Source organism: Hyperolius riggenbachi, chromosome 2, assembly GCF_040937935.1.
Source record: "Hyperolius riggenbachi isolate aHypRig1 chromosome 2, aHypRig1.pri, whole genome shotgun sequence".
In the NCBI taxonomy this organism is placed as follows: Eukaryota; Metazoa; Chordata; class Amphibia; order Anura; family Hyperoliidae; genus Hyperolius; species Hyperolius riggenbachi.
The window spans coordinates 83577180-83595336 of record NC_090647.1 but is presented as its reverse complement, the minus strand read 5'-3'; the positions used below and the strand labels follow the sequence as shown (position 1 = coordinate 83595336).

The window sequence follows — 18157 nt, the reverse complement described above, 5'->3', positions numbered from 1 at the left end:
TGGCATGCTTTGCAGGGAATTAGACTAACTCACCGGGTAAGAAAATAGTCAACAGGTATGGAGGAACTAGCATGTCTAGTAGGAGAACTTAAGATAGAGGGACTGGCTTGCCTGGCAGAATAGGGGATAGCAGGGGAAAGGTACATTGGGCAGCACAATAGATAGAGAAACTCCTCTGCCTGGTAGGGTTCAAGGTGAATGGACTGGACTGCCTGGCTGGGGAATAGGGTAGAGGTGAGATGTAGGGAGTAGCATGCCTGGATGGGGAAGAAGGATAGAAGTACTGACACGACTGGTAGAGGAAGAGACTGGTACACTTGATAGGTGAATCTGGCACAACACAGGTACAGAGAGACTGGTTTGCCTGAACCAGGGACTAAAGGTTTGGCATATCTGATAGGACTGAGGGACCAGCGTGCCTGGCAGAATAGGGAATGGAGGTGGAGAGAACTGGCACATTGGGCAGTGCAATAAACTCACATGCCTGGAAAGGGGATCGGAAATAAAGGTGGAGGGGCTGGCATGTCTGGCTGGGGAACAGGGTAAAGGTGAGAGAAGGGAGTAGCATACTTGGTATGCGAATATGGAGAGAAGTAATGGGGGACTGGTATGCTTGGTAGGGAAATAACTGGATGACAACAAAAGGAGAGACTGAAAGAGAGACTGGCTTGCTTGATTGGAGAACCAGTGGACCTAAGCCATTACAATAATGGACTCTAGGCTTCCCTCACAACCCACCTCTCCTGGCCTTGTCACCGCCGCTATGCGTTGCTGCCACATGTCAGCGCGCCCCCGTCCTTCTCCTGCTCTAACTGCCGCCCACGTGCTGCGCATTCGTGGTACGCAAAAGCACGGACACAAGGACACACAGGAGGAGGCCGCAGAGACACGGGTTTTATTGTATAGGATAGGTATTAGAGGTGGAGGGGCTGGCAAACTTGGCAAGGGAAAAGGGTAGATGTGGGATGGAAGGACTGGCACACCTGGTGGATGACTAGGAAGACAAGTATGCCTAGCAAGGAAGCAGGAAATAGAGCATACATGGCATACTCTGTCTGGTGGGCTTAATCTGGCCCATAGAGCCATCTAATGTGGTTCATTAGTGGTTTCCCCACTTTGCATTATGTTAGGCCCACTCTAGACCACCAGGAAAGCAATATTGGTAGCTATATTGGTGGTGAAGCCCTAGATCACAGGGTGGGGCGAAAGCACTAGACACAAGGGAACTGTATAGGGGAGGGGATCACTAGACACCAGGGAATTGTTTAGAAGATGTGAAGGAGGACCACTAGACACCAGGTAGCTGTATCAGGGAGGGAGGGTGCCACTAGACACCAGGGAACTGTATAAGGGAGGGAGCTACTAGATGTCACCAAGGAATTGTATAGGGGGCATTAGACACCAGGGACCTTTATCAGGGTAGGAGATGCCTACTAAATATTGAGGTTTGCACGCAACTTGGTCGCAGTGTTCAATTTTGGCCCACTTTGTATTTGAGCTCGACAACCTTGAAATAGAAGGACTAGCATCATATCTGACATTGAAACAAGAGGATGGCAATATCCAACAGGGAAATAAGGGATAAATGGGCTAACATGTCTGGCAAGCTAATAGGTGACAGACGGATGGAGCATAGATCCCAACTGTCCCTCTTTCGGAGAGACAGTCCCTCTTTGGGAGCCCTGTCCCTCTTTCCTCCTCATTTGTCCCTCTTTCAGGACTCTGTCCCTCGTTCTATGTAAATATATATATTTATCTGCTAAAAATGTGTTTAATTGACTCTAAACTTTATTCCCATCCTTTAATTTGATATATTACTCATTAGGAAAATGAACCAGGAGAGAAAGGACCAGTGTGGTTTGAATTATAAAACAACATATTTTTCTTATGAAATCTTTTTCATATGTGTGACTAGGGGTGTGACGGGGCATGGTCAGGGGTGTGACAGGGGCATGGCTTAAAGGGACTCTGTAACTTTAAAAAGATCCCCTGGGGGGTACTCACCTCGGGTGGGGGAAGCCTCTGGATCCTACTGAGGCTTCCCACGCCGTCCTGCGTCCTACGGGGGTCTCGCTGCAGCCCTCTGAACAGCCGGCGACAGGCCCGACTGTAATTTCAATATTTACCTTTGCTGGCTCCAGCGGGGGCGCTGTGGCTGCATTCGGCTCGGAAATAGACGGAAATACCCGATCTCCATCGGGTCCACTCTACTAAGCAGGCGCCGGAGACTTGCGCCTGCGCAGTAGAGCGGACCCGACGGCGATCGGGTATTTCCGCCTACTTCTGAGCCGACAGCCATCAGAGCGCCTGCGCAGGAGCCAGGAAGGTATATATTACGTCACGGCTGTACGGAGGGCTGCAGCGAGACCCCCGAGGGACGCAGGACGGCGTGGGAAGCCTCAGGATCCGGAGGCTTCCCCCACCCGAGGTGAGTACCCCCCAGGGGACGTTTTGCCGTTACAGTTCCTCTTTAAGTGTCCCTCTTTCTCATCTCAGAAAGTTGGAGGTCTGATAGAGCCACTGGCATACCAGGGAAATAAGAGATAGCAGGGACATATCTGGCATTTTCGTTACTCCAGACAGGAAGTCCTGTGTCATCTCCCTGCCCCCCCCCCCCCCCAAATAAAAATACACACACAGGAATATGAAATGTGGTGTATAAATTACTTTCAGTTTACTGTCAGAGTACCCTGGGATGTCAGTTTATTGTTAGAGCATCCTAGGATGTCAGTTTACTTTTTGGGCTCCCTGGGATGTCAGTTTACTTTCTGGGCTCCTTGGGATGTCAGTTTATTGGCAGAGCACCCTGGGATGTCGTTTTACTGTCAGAGCACCCTGGGATGTCGGTTTACTGTCAGAGCACCCTGGGATGTCAGTTTACTGTCAGAGCACCTTGGGATGTCGGTTTACTGTCAGAATACCCTGGAATGTCGGTTTACTGTCAGAGCACCCTGGAATGTCAGTTTACTGTCAGAGCACCTTGGAATGTCAGTTTATTGTCAGAGCACCATGGAATGTCAGTTTATTGTCAGAGCACCATGGGATGTCAGTTTACTGTCAGAGCACCCTGGAATGTCAGTGTATTGTCAGAGCACCCTGGGATGTCAGTTTACTGTCAGAGCACCTTGGGATGTCGGTTTACTGTCAGAGCACCCTGGGATGTCGGTTTACTGTCAGAGCACCCTGGCATGTCAGTTTACTGTCAGAGCACCCTGGGATGTCAGTTTACTGTCGGAGCACCCTGGGATGTCGGTTTACTGTCAGAGCACCATGGGATGTCAGTTTACTGTCAGAGCACCCTGGGATGTCAGTTTACTTTTTGGGCTCCCTGGGATGTCAGTTTACTTTCTGGGCTCCTTGGGATGTCAGTTTATTGGCAGAGCACCTTGGGATGTCAGTTTACTGTCGGAGCACCCTGGGATGTCAGTTTACTGTCAGAGCACCATGGGATGTCAGTTTACTGTCGGAGCACCCTGGGATGTCAGTTTACTGTCGGAGCACCCTGGGATGTCAGTTTACTGTCGGAGCACCATGGGATGTCAGTTTACTGTCGGAGCACCATGGGATGTCAGTTTACTGCCGGAGCACCCTGGGATGTCGGTTTACTGTCGGAGCACCATGGGATGTCGGTTTTTTGTCAGAGCACCATGGGATTTCAGTGTATTGGCAGAGCACCCTGGGATGTCAGTTTACTATCAGAGCACCCTGGGATGTCAGTTTACTGTCAGAGCACCCTGGGATGTCAGTTTATTGTCAGAGCGCCCTGGGATGTCAGTGTATTGTCAGAGCACACTGGGATGTCAGTTTACTGTCAGAGCACCCTGGGATGTCAGTTTATTGTCAGAGCACCCTGGGATGTCAGTGTATTGTCAGAGCACCCTGGGATGTCAGTTTAGAGTCAGAGCACCCTGGGATGTCAGTTTAGTGTCAGAGCACCATGGGATGTCAGTTTAGTGTCAGAGCACCCTAAGATGTCGATTTACTGTCAAAGCATCATGGGATGTTGGTTTACTGTCAGAGCACCCTGGGATGTCAGAGTATTGTCAGAGCACCCTGGGATGTCAGTGTATTGTCAGAGCACCCTGGGATGTCAGTTTGTTGTCAGAGCACCCTGGGATGTCAGTGTATTGTCAGAGCACCCTGGGATGTCAGTGTATTGTCAGAGCACCCTGGGATGTCAGTTTGTTGTCAGAGCACCCTGGGATGTCAGTTTGTTGTCAGAGCACCCTGGGATGTAAGTGTATTGTCAGAGCACCCTGGGATGTCAGTGTATTGTCAGAGCACCCTGGGATGTCAGTGTATTGTCAGAGCACCCTGGGATGTCAGTGTATTGTCAGAGCACCCTGGGATGTCAGTTTAGTGTCAGAGCACCCTGGGATGTCAGTTTGTTGTCAGAGCACCCTGGAATGTCAGTGTATTGTCAGAGTAACCTGGGATGTCAGTTTACTGTCAGAGCACCCTGGGATGTCAGGTTACTGTCAGAGCACCCTGGGATGTCGGTTTACTGTCAGAGCACCCTGGGATGTCAGTTTACTGTCAGAGCACCCTGGGATATCAATTTATTGTCAGAGCACCATGGGATGTCAGTTTACTGTCAGAGCACCATGGGATGTCAGTTTACTGTCAGAGCACCATGAGATGTCAGTTTACTGTCAGAGCACCCTGGGATGTCAGTTTACTGTCAGAGCACCCTGGGATGTCAGTTTACTGTCAGAGCACCCTGGGGTGTCAGTTTACTGTCGGAGCACCCTGGGATGTCAGTTTACTGTCAGAGCTCCCTGGGATGTCCGTTTACTTTTTGGGCTCCCTGGGATGTCCGTTTACTTTTTGGGCTCCCTGGGATGTCAGTTTACTTTCTGGGCTCCTTGGGATGTCAGTTTATTGTCAGAGCTCCCTGGGATGTCCGTTTACTTTTTGGGCTCCCTGGGATGTCAGTTTACTTTCTGGGCTCCTTGGGATGTCAGTTTATTGGCAGAGCACCATGGGATGTCAGTTTACTGTCAGAGCACCATGGGATGTCAGTTTACTGTCAGAGCACCCTGGGATGTCAGTTTACTGTCGGAGCACCATGGGATGTCAGTTTACTGTCAGAGCACCATGGGATGTCAGTTTACTGTCGGAGCACCATGGGATGTCGGTTTACTGTCAGAGCACCCTGGGATGTCAGTTTACTGTCGGAGCACCCTGGGATGTCAGTTTACTGTCAGAGCACCCTGGGATGTCAGTTTACTGTCAGAGCACCCTGGGATGTCAGTTTACTGTCGGAGCACCCTGGGATGTCAGTTTACTGTCAGAGCACCCTGGGATGTCAGTTTACATTCAGAGCACCCTGGAATGTCTGTTTTCTTTCTGGGCTCCTCTGGGTTTCAGTTTACTGTCAGAACACCCTGGGATGTCATTTTATTACCCTGGGATGTCAGTTTACTTTCTGGGCACCCTGGAATTTTCATTTTCTTTCAGAGCACCCTGGGATGTCAGTTTACTTTCTGGGCTCCCTATGATGCCAGTTAACTTTCAAGGCACCCTGCAATGTCAGTTTACTGTCAAAACAACCTAGGATCAATTTACATTCTGAGCTCCCAGGGAGACTGGCATGCCTTGCATGGGGATGGAGGGACTGGCATGATTGGCACAGGAATACTAGGTACATCAGATAGAGCAGTCGAGGAAACCAAAAAGGAATAGGATGTAGAAAGGAAGGGATATACTGAGGATAGGGGCGGAGGCTCTGGCACGGTACAGGGTGCACAGAATTCAGTGTAAACGCCCCCTTTCCCTCCTGCTGCTTCATCAGTGACACACACGTGACAGACACGCCCTCTCACTCTGTGAACTCTCCTCAGCTCCTCCTCCTCAGGTGGCGGCGCGCACAGAGGGGACCTGCACGGGAGCGTGCACTGCCTCATATCACGGAGTGTCCGCTGGGCGGGAGCGCGCGGCTCCGGCCTGTCTGCTGGCGGTGATCGGGTGAAGATGGCGCCGGGCGGATGGAAATCCTAATGACAGTTTCCAGGATCGCTTCTATTTGTACCATGGTGAGTGCACGAGGTGTGGAAGCCAGATCCAGGGGGAGGGCTGAAGAGGAGCTGGGCAGGGTGCGGAGGTAGGAGGCTGCTCTGCATGTGTAGCCGTAGGAGAGGCCGGGGATGCGGTGCGGCCTAATGCTGCTTCTGCAGGTGGGACAGGGCTGCAGCGAGGAGTGCATAGCTGCACAGTCTGCCCCTTCACCGACCCTCCCCGCACAGGTGAGCACCGGCTGCAGCTGGGCGTACGTGTGTCTCCAGGGGGTGTGGTGGGCGAGTGATAGGTGGGCTGGAGCTGCAGGTGACAGATGTGTGGGGTAAAGCTGCAGGTGGGGGTGGCATTAGCTTAAGCTGCCGGTTGGTGGTGGTGTCATCTGCTGTAAAGCTGCAGGTGACAGATGTGTGGGGTAAAGCTGCAGGTGGGGGACGCATAAGCTATAGCTGCAGATGAGGGTGACATTAGCTGTAAAGCTGCAGGTGGGGGTGGCATTAGCTGTAAAGCTGCAGGTGGGGGTGGAATTAGCTGTGAAGCTGCAGGTGGGGGTGGCATTAGCTGTGAAGCTGCAGGTGGGGGTGGCATTAGCTGTAAAGCTGCAGGTGGGGGTGACATTAGCTGTAAAGCTGCAGGTGGGGGTGACATTAGCTGTAAAGCTGCAGGTGGGGGTGACATTAGCTGTAAAGCTGCAGGTGGGGGTGACATTAGCTGTAAAGCTGCAGGTGGGGGTGACATTAGCTGTAAAGCTGCAGGTGAGGGTGGCATTAGCTGTAAAGCTGCAGGTGAGGGTGGCATTAGCTGTAAAGCTGCAGGTGGGGGTGACATTAGCTGTAAAGCTGCAGGTGGGGGTGACATTAGCTGTAAAGCTGCAGGTGGGGGTGACATTAGCTGTAAAGCTGCAGGTGGGGGTGACATTAGCTGTAAAGCTGCAGGTGGGGGTGACATTAGCTGTAAAGCGGCAGGTGGGGGTGACATTAGCTGTAAAGCGGCAGGTGGGGGTGACATTAGCTGTAAAGCTGCAGGTGAGGGTGGCATTAGCTGTAAAGCTGCAGGTGAGGGTGGCATTAGCTGTAAAGCTGCAGGTGGGGGTGACTTATTAGCGGTAAAGCTGCAGGTGGGGGTGGCATTAGCGGTAAAGCTGCAGGTGGGGGTGGCATTAGCGGTAAAGCTGCAGGTGGGGGTGGCATTAGCGGTAAAGCTGCAGGTGGGGGTGGCATTAGCTGTAAAGCTGCAGGTGGGGGTGGCATTAGCTGTAAAGCTGCAGGTGGGGGTGGCATTAGCTGTAAAGCTGCAGGTGGGGGTGGCATTAGCTGTGAAGCTGCAGGTGGGGGTGGCATTAGCTGTGAAGCTGCAGGTGGGAGTGGCATTAGCTGTGAAGCTGCAGGTGGGGGTGGCATTAGCTGTGAAGCTGCAGGTGGGGGTGGCATTAGCTGTAAAGCTGCAGGTGGGGGTGGCATTAGCTGTAAAGCTGCAGGTGGGGGTGGCATTAGCTGTAAAGCTGCAGGTGGGGGTGACATTAGCTGTAAAGCTGCAGGTGGGGGTGACATTAGCTGTAAAGCTGCAGGTGAGGGTGGCATTAGCTGTAAAGCTGCAGGTGAGGGTGGCATTAGCTGTAAAGCTGCAGGTGGGGGTGGCATTAGCTGTAAAGCTGCAGGTGGGGGTGGCATTAGCTGTAAAGCTGCAGGTGAGGGTGGCATAAGCTGTGAAGCTGCCGGTGGGGGTGGCATAAGCTGTAAAGCTGCAGGTGGGGGTGGCATTAGCTGTAAAGCTGCAGGTGAGGGTGGCATTAGCTGTGAAGCTGCCGGTGGGGGTGGCATAAGCTGTGAAGCTGTCTGTGTGAAGGTGCCGGTGGGGGAGGCATAAGCTGTGAAGCTGCCGGTGGGGGAGGCATAAGCTGTGAAGCTGCCGGTGGGGGAGGCATAAGCTGTGAAGCTGCCGGTGGGGGAGGCATAAGCTGTGAAGCTGCCGGTGGGGGAGGCATAAGCTGTGAAGCTGCCGGTGGGGGAGGCATAAGCTGTGAAGCTGCCGGTGGGGGAGGCATAAGCTGTGAAGCTGCCGGTGGGGGAGGCATAAGCTGTGAAGCTGCCGGTGGGGGAGGCATAAGCTGTGAAGCTGCCGGTGGGGGAGGCATAAGCTGTGAAGCTGCAGGTGGGGGTGGCATTAGCTGTAAAGCTGCAGGTGGGGGTGACATTAGCTGTAAAGCTGCAGGTGGGGGTGACATTAGCTGTAAAGCTGCAGGTGAGGGTGGCATTAGCTGTAAAGCTGCAGGTGGGGGTGGCATTAGCTGTAAAGCTGCAGGTGGGGGTGGCATTAGCTGTAAAGCTGCAGGTGGGGGTGGCATTAGCTGTAAAGCTGCAGGTGGGGGTGGCATTAGCTGTAAAGCTGCAGGTGGGGGTGGCATTAGCTGTAAAGCTGCAGGTGAGGGTGGCATTAGCTGTGAAGCTGCCGGTGGGGGTGGCATAAGCTGTGAAGCTGTCTGTGTGAAGCTGCCGGTGGGGGAGGCATAAGCTGTGAAGCTGCCGGTGGGGGAGGCATAAGCTGTGAAGCTGCCGGTGGGGGAGGCATAAGCTGTGAAGCTGCCGGTGGGGGAGGCATAAGCTGTGAAGCTGCCGGTGGGGGAGGCATAAGCTGTGAAGCTGCCGGTGGGGGAGGCATAAGCTGTGAAGCTGCAGGTGGGGGTGGCATAAGCTGTGAAGCTGCAGGTGGGGGTGGCATAAGCTGTGAAGCTGCAGGTGGGGGTGGCATAAGCTGTGAAGCTGCCGGTGGGGGTGGCATAAGCTGTGAAGCTGTCTGTGTGAAGCTGCCGGTGGGGGAGGCATAAGCTGTGAAGCTGCCGGTGGGGGTGGCATAAGCTGTGAAGCTGCCGGTGGGGGTGGCATAGGCTGTGAAGCTGCCGGTGGGGGTGGCATAGGCTGTGAAGCTGCCGGTGGGGGAGGCATAGGCTGTGAAGCTGCCGGTGGGGGAGGCATAAGCTGTGAAGCTGCCGGTGGGGAAGGCATAAGCTGTGAAGCTGCCGGTGGGGGTGGCATAAGCTGTGAAGCTGCCGGTGGGGGTGGCATAAGCTGTGAAGCTGCCGGTGGGGGTGGCATAGGCTGTGAAGCTGCCGGTGGGGGTGGCATAGGCTGTGAAGCTGCCGGTGGGGGTGGCATAGGCTGTGAAGCTGCCGGTGGGGGAGGCATAGGCTGTGAAGCTGCCGGTGGGGGAGGCATAGGCTGTGAAGCTGCCGGTGGGGGAGGCATAGGCTGTGAAGCTGCCGGTGGGGGAGGCATAGGCTGTGAAGCTGCCGGTGGGGGAGGCATAGGCTGTGAAGCTGCCGGTGGGGGAGGCATAGGCTGTGAAGCTGCCGGTGGGGGAGGCATAGGCTGTGAAGCTGCCGGTGGGGGAGGCATAGGCTGTGAAGCTGCCGGTGGGGGAGGCATAAGCTGTGAAGCTGCCGGTGGGGGAGGCATAAGCTGTGAAGCTGCCGGTGGGGGAGGCATAAGCTGTGAAGCTGCCGGTGGGGGAGGCATAAGCTGTGAAGCTGCCGGTGGGGGAGGCATAAGCTGTGAAGCTGCCGGTGGGGGAGGCATAAGCTGTGAAGCTGCCGGTGGGGGAGGCATAAGCTGTGAAGCTGCCGGTGGGGGAGGCATAAGCTGTGAAGCTGCCGGTGGGGGAGGCATAAGCTGTGAAGCTGCCGGTGGGGGAGGCATAAGCTGTGAAGCTGCCGGTGGGGGAGGCATAAGCTGTGAAGCTGCCGGTGGGGGAGGCATAAGCTGTGAAGCTGCCGGTGGGGGAGGCATAAGCTGTGAAGCTGCCGGTGGGGGAGGCATAAGCTGTGAAGCTGCCGGTGTGGGAGGCATAAGCTGTGACGCTTCCGGTGGGGGAGGCATAAGCTGTGACGCTGCCGGTGGGGGAGGCATAAGCTGTGACGCTGCCGGTGGGGGAGGCATAAGCTGTGACGCAATGGGTGGGGGTCATAGTAGCTGTGCAGGTGGGGGTGGCATTAGCTGTAAAGCTGCAGGTGGAGGGGTGTGCCATAAGGTTTAACACTGCAGGTGGGGGAGCACCATAAGGCGGAGGGGGATGTGCTTGGTGTAAATCTGCAGGTGGAGGGGCTGTGCTTGGCTTAAAGCTGCAGGTGGGGGCAGCGCCATGAGGCGTAAAGCTGCAGGTGGGGGCAGCGCCATGAGGCGTAAAGCTGCAGGTGGGGGCAGCGCCATGAGATGTATAGCTGCAGATGGAGCGAGAGTGTTTTAGGTTATCATTGAATTTAGTACAAAAGTGCACACATTTAGCAGTTTAATGTGCACATGGACACTACAATTATGGGTAAAGTTGAAACTGGGTGCAGTTGTAAGACTTCGTGTTATCAGTATTTTAGACCTATACCGATAGGCGATATCATTGGACAAAACTGCTAATTATCTTGTTACAATGGGTTTGGGCATATTAGTGAACCGTATGTAAAGATATGATTAGAGGCGTTTCACACAGAATAATCCTAAAGCTTTGTTGCTCAGCAACCACCTTCGCTGCTGTGACCAGGATAGATCCTCTTCACCTTCATATAAACAGTCATGTAACGTCACAACTCCAGGAATTATGTTGTCTCAAGCCTAAACTGAGGCGTAAAGCTGCAGGTGGGGGCAGCGCCACGAGGCGTAAAGCTGCAGGTGGGGGCAGCGCCACGAGGCGTAAAGCTGCAGGTGGGGGCAGCGCCACGAGGCGTAAAGCTGCAGGTGGGGGCAGCGCCACGAGGCGTAAAGCTGCAGGTGGGGGCAGCGCCACGATTGCTCAGCAACCACCTTCGCTGCTGTGACCAGGATAGATCTTCTTCACCTTCATATAAACAGTCATGTAACGTCACAACTCCAGGAATTATGTTGTCTCAAGCCTAAACGTAATCCAATCCACCTCCAGAGATAGCACCTTCAGTCTGCATTCCTATTGTGCAGCTCAGTGCACCTAAACAGAGAAGCAGAAAGGGATTTCTCTGTGGATATAAAATCAGCTTTTTTTCTGTATTTCAAACAGGGTACATCAGGCATAAAACAGATCACTCACATGAGAAGGGTCCTATGCCAGTATAGGCCCCCCTCCGGAAATAGAGCTTCCCACCGTTGTGGTACTATTGGACATAGAAAGCGATCAGTTGTCCAGCCCGCTCTTGTCCCGACTAGTTTCGGCCTTTCGCCTGATGGAAATTCATGTAGCATGAAAATGGACCATTCAGTTCCCTCCTTGGCAGGATTTGATTGGTACCTTTTCAGGTACCAATTGGGGGGAGGGGGGGGGGGGGTATTGCCAAGGAACCCTGCAGTTCCAGGGAACCCTGGTTTAAAAAGCCTGCACTAGAGCAATTGAGATTAAGGAAATTGCAGGACATGCAGTATTTTGGGAGCATGTTTTGAGTTGTATAGGAGCAGGGAAAACGCTCCCAAAATCGCTTGCAAAACGTTATCACAAATCGCTAGCGATTGCGCTTTTTACTGGGTCCCATACCTAAGCAGAGTTGTTCCGGCCCTGCATTGCCCCATCGCTCTCCACCCGGCTACTTTTTCATGCCACCTGCCTGGAAAAAAACTTCTGGGGAGAACACTGCATACGGTAGACCATTTGTATAATCTTGCATCAATAATTATTTGCATCTCACTGGCCATCCCTAGGGGACTGTATAGAAGCTGTCCAGAAAAGGTAACCATATGTCTAGAGATTCTGATTCACTCGTCAAAGTGATCGACTTTATTAGGGCATCATGTATATTTATATAGGTAGCGCTCCACAGAAATGATGAGTAAGAGATATAAGCCCCCTTTGGGACCGCACTCACCCTCTTAGGTGGACCACTGCTAGATTGGTCATTAGCGTCTTAACAGTCATCCAGGTGGAAGTAGATGAGGTCCTCTATTCTCTGTCTCGATGAGGATATTGGGGTCCCCAATATAGTCAGATGTCTTCAATTCCACTTAGACCTCCGTGCTCCTCATAGAGGATAATATACTTCAAGGTACCTCACAGAGGAATAAAGTGGACCATAGCGTGATTCCGTTTAAAAAATATAACAATTTATTTCTAAAACATACTCACAAACGTAAATTGGGTAACAGGCGTTTAGAGTTTGTAACGGGCTCTCCCCCGTGCCTCCCCGGGTAAAGGCCTATCGAGGTGGTCCGCTCCGCTCGTTATCCGCCCGTTATCCGCCGGCTGGTCTCGCTTCAGGGTGCTCTTCCTGGTTGTCCTGTGGCTCCACCCGACGCGTTTCGTCACACGCGTGACTCATCAGGGGCGTGGTTAGCCACAGGACTCCAGGATATCTTTATACTGTCCGTCGCTGCCCCACATCCGGCTGGTGCATCCAGCTATGCAGGCATTTCCGCCCCATTGAAGGTGGAGGAACGACATCCGCTTCAGCGTTGCGCTTCAGGCATGCGTTCCAACCTTCACAATGGGAATTAGTTCCGCCTCCGCCGGCGTCTACGTGATCATAACATTAAGGAGAAGTGCCCTTCATCATAAGTATGATGAATGGGTTAACGAGTGAGAGTCCGTTTTGACACAACATAAAATACCATATTAAAATGCAGTTACCTTATAAAATGCAATAAGATTAATGCACATTTTAAAGCGAATAATAAAAACAATTACATTCTGGGATTTCCTCCCATTACCCCTCATTATTACACACTGCCCTCCAGTGGTCAAATTTAAGATTATAATGGTTGAATAAAATACTACCTACATCAAAGTGCAAATGCTAATAATAGCTGCTAAAATGTATACAGAAGCTAGGATTAGCTGTTAAAATAAGTCCCAGACCACCATCCACTCATTATCAAAATATCAAGATATCACAGTTTAAACGAATCCAATTTTTTCTTCATATCCTGCAGTCTTAGCTATTTGCAATAAAGCAATTAAGATCCAGTTCGATGTTATGTCCATTCGGTTGCAGTGTCCCCATATTGTAAATCCACTTAGTTTCTCTCTTTGAGATGTCCCGTGTCTTATGGCATCCCCTCCATGCATATTCTGCTTTTTCCAACCCACAGAATTTCAAAGTGCTTGGGTCTGAATTGTGGTATATCCTATAATGATCAGAGACACTATGTCCCATATGGCTTCTCCTTATGTTTCCTACATGTTCCCCTATTCTGGTCTTCAGTTGCCTGGTGGTGCGCCCAATGTATTGAATGTTGCATGGGCACCAGATCATATAGACCACTCCTTTAGTGTTGCACGTTATATTTTGCTTGATTTTAAAAGATCTTCCATTTGTTGTGGAGATGACTTCCTTGCATCTTATTGGTATTGCTTCTCTACATCCAACGCATCCTCTGCATGGGAAATAACCATCTTGTTGCCAGAAGGGGTGTACCGTTTTCGGTGGGTTAACACAGCTTGGGGCTAGGTAACTCCTCAGATTCTTCGCTCTCCTGTATATAAATTTCGGTTGTTCAGGTAGATATTTACCCAGTACTGTATCCCCCTTTAATATCTGCCAATGTTTTTTAATAATATGTTCCATCTGCCTATGTTGTGTTGAATAATCAGAGATAAATGGTACATTTTCCCTCTTCTCCCTCTCCTCTACCTGTATTGGGCCCTTTTTCAACAAATGTTTCCTGTCGATCTTCCCTACTTCCATAATTTCCCTTTGTATTTCTATTTCATCATACCCTTTATCAGTAAATCTTTCTGCTAATATCTGTGCCTGGGTTGCATAATCTTCTTAGGGCATCAACTTCGGCATCGACTAATGGACCACACATCGACTAATGGACCACACACTCCAGGCGATATCATATGATTCCCCTTCACTAAAGGTGGCTGTACATCTAGCGATTTTGCTTTACGATTGACCGATTCGATTTATCAAATCGAGAGAGAAACAAGTGTGTTTCAGTATGCCCAATTGATGGAAAGTGGCTGATATCATATCGAATTGATCAGCTTAGTTGATCGAGCAGGATGCAAGATGTCGGTCGCGCAGGAATCTGGTACTGTTCAATCATTTGATCAGTCAGATCGATTAGTGAAAGTGAATTGCATAGGATATCGCCTGTAGTGTGTGTGGGCCGCTAGTCAATCGACTTTCTATCAACCGTAGTTGGAGTCGATACCTTAATAAAGTCGATCGATTTGTTGATTGAATCAGATGTATGGCTCACTTAAGAGTGCTGAACCCTGTCCATGTCTAACATTGAAAGAAGTCTCATTTACCTATTTCTCCAGATCTCTGTCTGATCGAGTATTTGTGTGATGTGCTAAATAAGTTTGACACATGGAGAGCTCAATTCACAACTACCTGTACTGTTATTGGTCATAAAGTATTTTGTTGCCAATGTCCTGTTCCTTGAGACAACAGGTCAGAAGGTCAGATTTTTAGTAGAGGCTGTTTTGGTGTCACAGAGACAGAGGACACCGCAGAGGATACAGACAGCTCAGGGTGACCCAGAGCCACCAGCAGAGTATAAGGGGCTAAAAGAGACTAAAAAGCCCTCTTACTAAAAAGGCAATGCTAAATATCCTTTTGCATTATAGTGGAGCTGGGGACTGAAGAAATATATGAAGAAATGTACCCTCTATGTATTTAGAGAGTTTAGCCTGTTTAATTCACCCTCATTGGTGTCTAATCACAAGTTGTAATCTGTTCTCTCCCGTGTCACATGACTGCCTATGGCAGATAAGGCCATGTGAACGCACAGGATGGTAACAATATGTCTGCGTCCATAAATCAGAAAGTATACACACTGCAGATTTATTTTAGGATGTGTATCAGGCGTAACAAAACTGTTTTTCTTTAAAGGTTATTCAGCTGTTGCGTATCTTTTAGAGTAGAGAGGGGGTTCTGTGTTCAGGTACGCTTTAAAACAAAAGGTATTTGCAATAATTCAGCTTTAGGCCACATTCAGTGGCCGCTGCATTCCCTGTCAAAGCAGGAACTCGACAGATCAGGACAGAGGCGCTTCATGTTATGCTTGTGATGGTTACAGGGAAGCATACAGTCTATAATATCTATGCTTCACCCCTACTATTGTTGTGTGCGTTTATCAGTAACACCCTGCATGCGGTGCGTTCTATTGCCACAACCCGTTATAACATAACACTCTCCGCACTGAACTTTGCATTAAGCTGGTGTATAGTGAGCCTATCGCTTTACAGAGCTACAGCAATCCAACATACAGGCAGCCTGTTTCGGGCTTTCTGGTCCTTATTAGTGCATGGCATGGATAGATATTAATTAGACCAGTGTTTGGCTGATGATGGGGGAGTTTCTAGTGGGCATAGTTGTGTTAATAGCTGGATTGCACTGGGTGGTGTGTGTGTGTGTGTGTGTGTGTGTGTGTGTGTGTGTGTGTGTGTCTGTGTTTATCAACATAGATATATATACAGTAATGTAGGGTGTGCTGGCAACTACAGGGGCAATTTACAGGAAGCATTAAGGTGGCCATACATTAGGCTACTTGGCGGTCGCTTGATCATCCGATTTGATTATTATAATCAGAATATATTCGGTGACGCCCAAGAGCATGCCTGATGGATGATGCAACCAATTTCAGGCCCAAACTGGTCGCATGTATTGTTAAGACATGCTGCCAGGTGTAGTGCTGACATGCTCAGTCGGGTGCTCGGCAGTAATGGCGTGCGATATCAGGGCGAACACAACTGAACCCCCATTGCTGTCTGTCCCTCCTAATGTAAAATGTGCCTGCCCGGTAGGCCTGAACGATTTTAGGAAAAAATTGAATTGAGAGATTTCTGTCCGAAATAGCGATTTTGATTCACGATTACCTTAAACTCAAGCATTGTTCCTCTCCTCTGTGCGCCTCTGTCCCTGTCTCTCTTTGTGCACCATCTGTGTCTCCCTTTGTGTCCTCTCTGTGTCTTTTTTCAGTCCCCCCCCCCCCCCCCCCCCTCTGGGTCTCTCTTGCCCCCTTTGTGCCACTCTGAGTCCCCAAGCTGCGATGCCCATCTGTCCACTTTGCCTCCTGCAGGCTCTAATGCACAGCATACTTCCTGTACGTCATGTGACCTACAGGAACCAGGAACTATGCCATACACAAGAGCCGGCAGATGGCAAGAGAGGACGGACAGTGTTGGACTCGTGCGGAAGGTATGTCCAACACTGTCGATGCTGCGGGCCGAACGGGCCCGCACTTGGGGTAAGTTTGAAGCTGCTTCTTCAAACTTCCCCCATGTGAAAATGACGTTATCACAGAAATTGCTGCTTTGACGATTCCGTAAATAGTGATCTTGGTGATCACGATTTCTGTTTAAATTCGATTTTATCTTTCAGGCCTACTGCCCGGTGAAGTATATTTTACCTGTCCGTATCCACCTCTGTCTCCGGGTTTTGTCTGCATACACGCGCCCCACTTGGTTGCTGGTGTGACGTGTGTGATGTCACTTACGTGCCGCCAACGTATACGGCGGCAACCACTAGGTGGTGGATGCAGTGTCACTAGGCTGATTTCCTAGAAATTCCCTTCTGAAATCGATTGGGAATCGGCCTGCGGTGTATGAGCAGGCAGCAGATCTCCCTGATCAGAGAGAGATCTGTCTCTTGGTGGATCTGCCCATATATCGGGTGAAGTATGGTCACCTATAGACATGTGTACAGAGCTGCTCTGGGCCCCCATTGGATTTATGAAGGTGACATCTCTGGTGCCCACAGCAGAGCATGTCTGTTTGCCAGAGGACGACGCAGTATTTGACAGATTTGACGTGTGCATTGTGAAATATTTATGCATGTATTTAAAATTCAGCAGACATGTACAGTCTCCGGGTTCAGCTTGTTCACTGCCGTCCACAATTGACCAGCTGTATTTACGTTGAATTATTTTTGTTGTCATGTTTAAATAGCTGAAAGTTCAGCTCAGCGTGGCCGGCCGCATCTCTGGAGACAGACCGCTTGTTTTCAATGTACGATTTTCATGTTTCGGGTTTGTTTCATTACATGAGCACATTTCGCAACAAGCATTAGCTGTGTTCCTGCACAGATTCTTTATTTCATTTTATATGAGCTCTCAGAATCTCACAGCTGGTTGAAATGACCTGCCTTGCCTCTTTCCTGCCTAATTTGTATATAGGAAACTGCATGTGTGTAGAGCACAGATTACAGAGAGAGCTGCCATTCTTATTTAGCGTGATGTGTCATTTGTTGTTGTGAATGCCAGTGTAGTTGGCAAATACCCATCAGCATAATAACCTTTAGCATAAGAATAGCCTAAGGACTGTAGTTCTGTATTCAAATGGTTCTTAGCTGTTTAGTTTAGCCACGGCCTACGTCTGGGCAGATGCCATGAGCCCAGCACAGAATTGCCTACGTGCCGTGATTTGTGTAGTCAAGACAAGATTGTGCAGTGTTTTGTCTACCCATACCAAGGACAGCTGATGACCTGACCACTGAATAATCTTCCATGAACTTTACTTTCACAATATGTATCTCGCCAGCTAGATAGCATACTGGTGCTGCCTTTAAAGCACACCTGAACTGAGAGTGATATGGAAGCTGACATTTTCCTCCAGGATCCTAATAAGGCTTCCCTCGGTTGATCAAGCCCCCCCTTTGCTGAGCGTGCAGCCCCCCTTCACATCAGGGCCACACAGCACCTCTTCCTGGTTAAAGTGCGCACAATGGCTGTGCGAGTCCGTGTGTGATGCCAGGCAACTGGTATTGTTTAGAAGAAAGTAAATATGTCTCTCTCTCTCTCTACCCCCCCCCTCCCCCCCCTTTGACCAGGGTTAAAATCTTGTCTCAAGCCAGTACGTAAGAGTAAGAAGTCTGTAGAGCGCCCCAAGTGGCTGCAACTCCGACCGCTTTGAGTCCACCAGGAGAAATGTGTGATATGAATGATTTTCATCCTCCTTGTGCTTATTTTCCTCTACTTTTTTCTGTGCAGCAAAGTGTGAGGTTTCTGTGCGTTTTGTAATTTTGGTTGTGTTTTTGTGTGCGCTTGTGTTTTGCATTTGTCATACATTTTTAGTTCTGCAGAAATAAGCTACATTTTGTGCATTTCAAAAACATTACATTGCAAAAAGCTGATGGCCGTGTTTTGCAACAGCGTTTCCCACACCCCCAAGAAACACGTAATCCAAACAAGCATGCTCCCAACCTCATTGTTTGTCTGCTGTTTATATTATACATCAACAGATATTA

General features: G+C 50.3%; 2 protein-coding genes across 2 annotated transcripts in view; one reads left to right on the top strand and one right to left on the bottom strand.

Annotated features, from left to right (window-relative positions):
• The window catches only part of RPL21 (ribosomal protein L21), a 500216-nt gene that overhangs the window by 75233 nt on the left and 406826 nt on the right, over positions 1-18157 (bottom strand). The gene's annotated exons all lie outside the window — the stretch shown is intronic.
• Positions 5916-18157, top strand: part of USP12 (ubiquitin specific peptidase 12) — a 118513-nt gene continuing 106271 nt past the window's right edge. Inside the window, exon 1 of the mRNA XM_068266992.1 lies at positions 5916-6035. Coding sequence (XP_068123093.1) covers positions 5988-6035 — 48 coding nt within the window. The 5' untranslated portion in view covers positions 5916-5987. The remainder of the gene's footprint in view (positions 6036-18157) is intronic.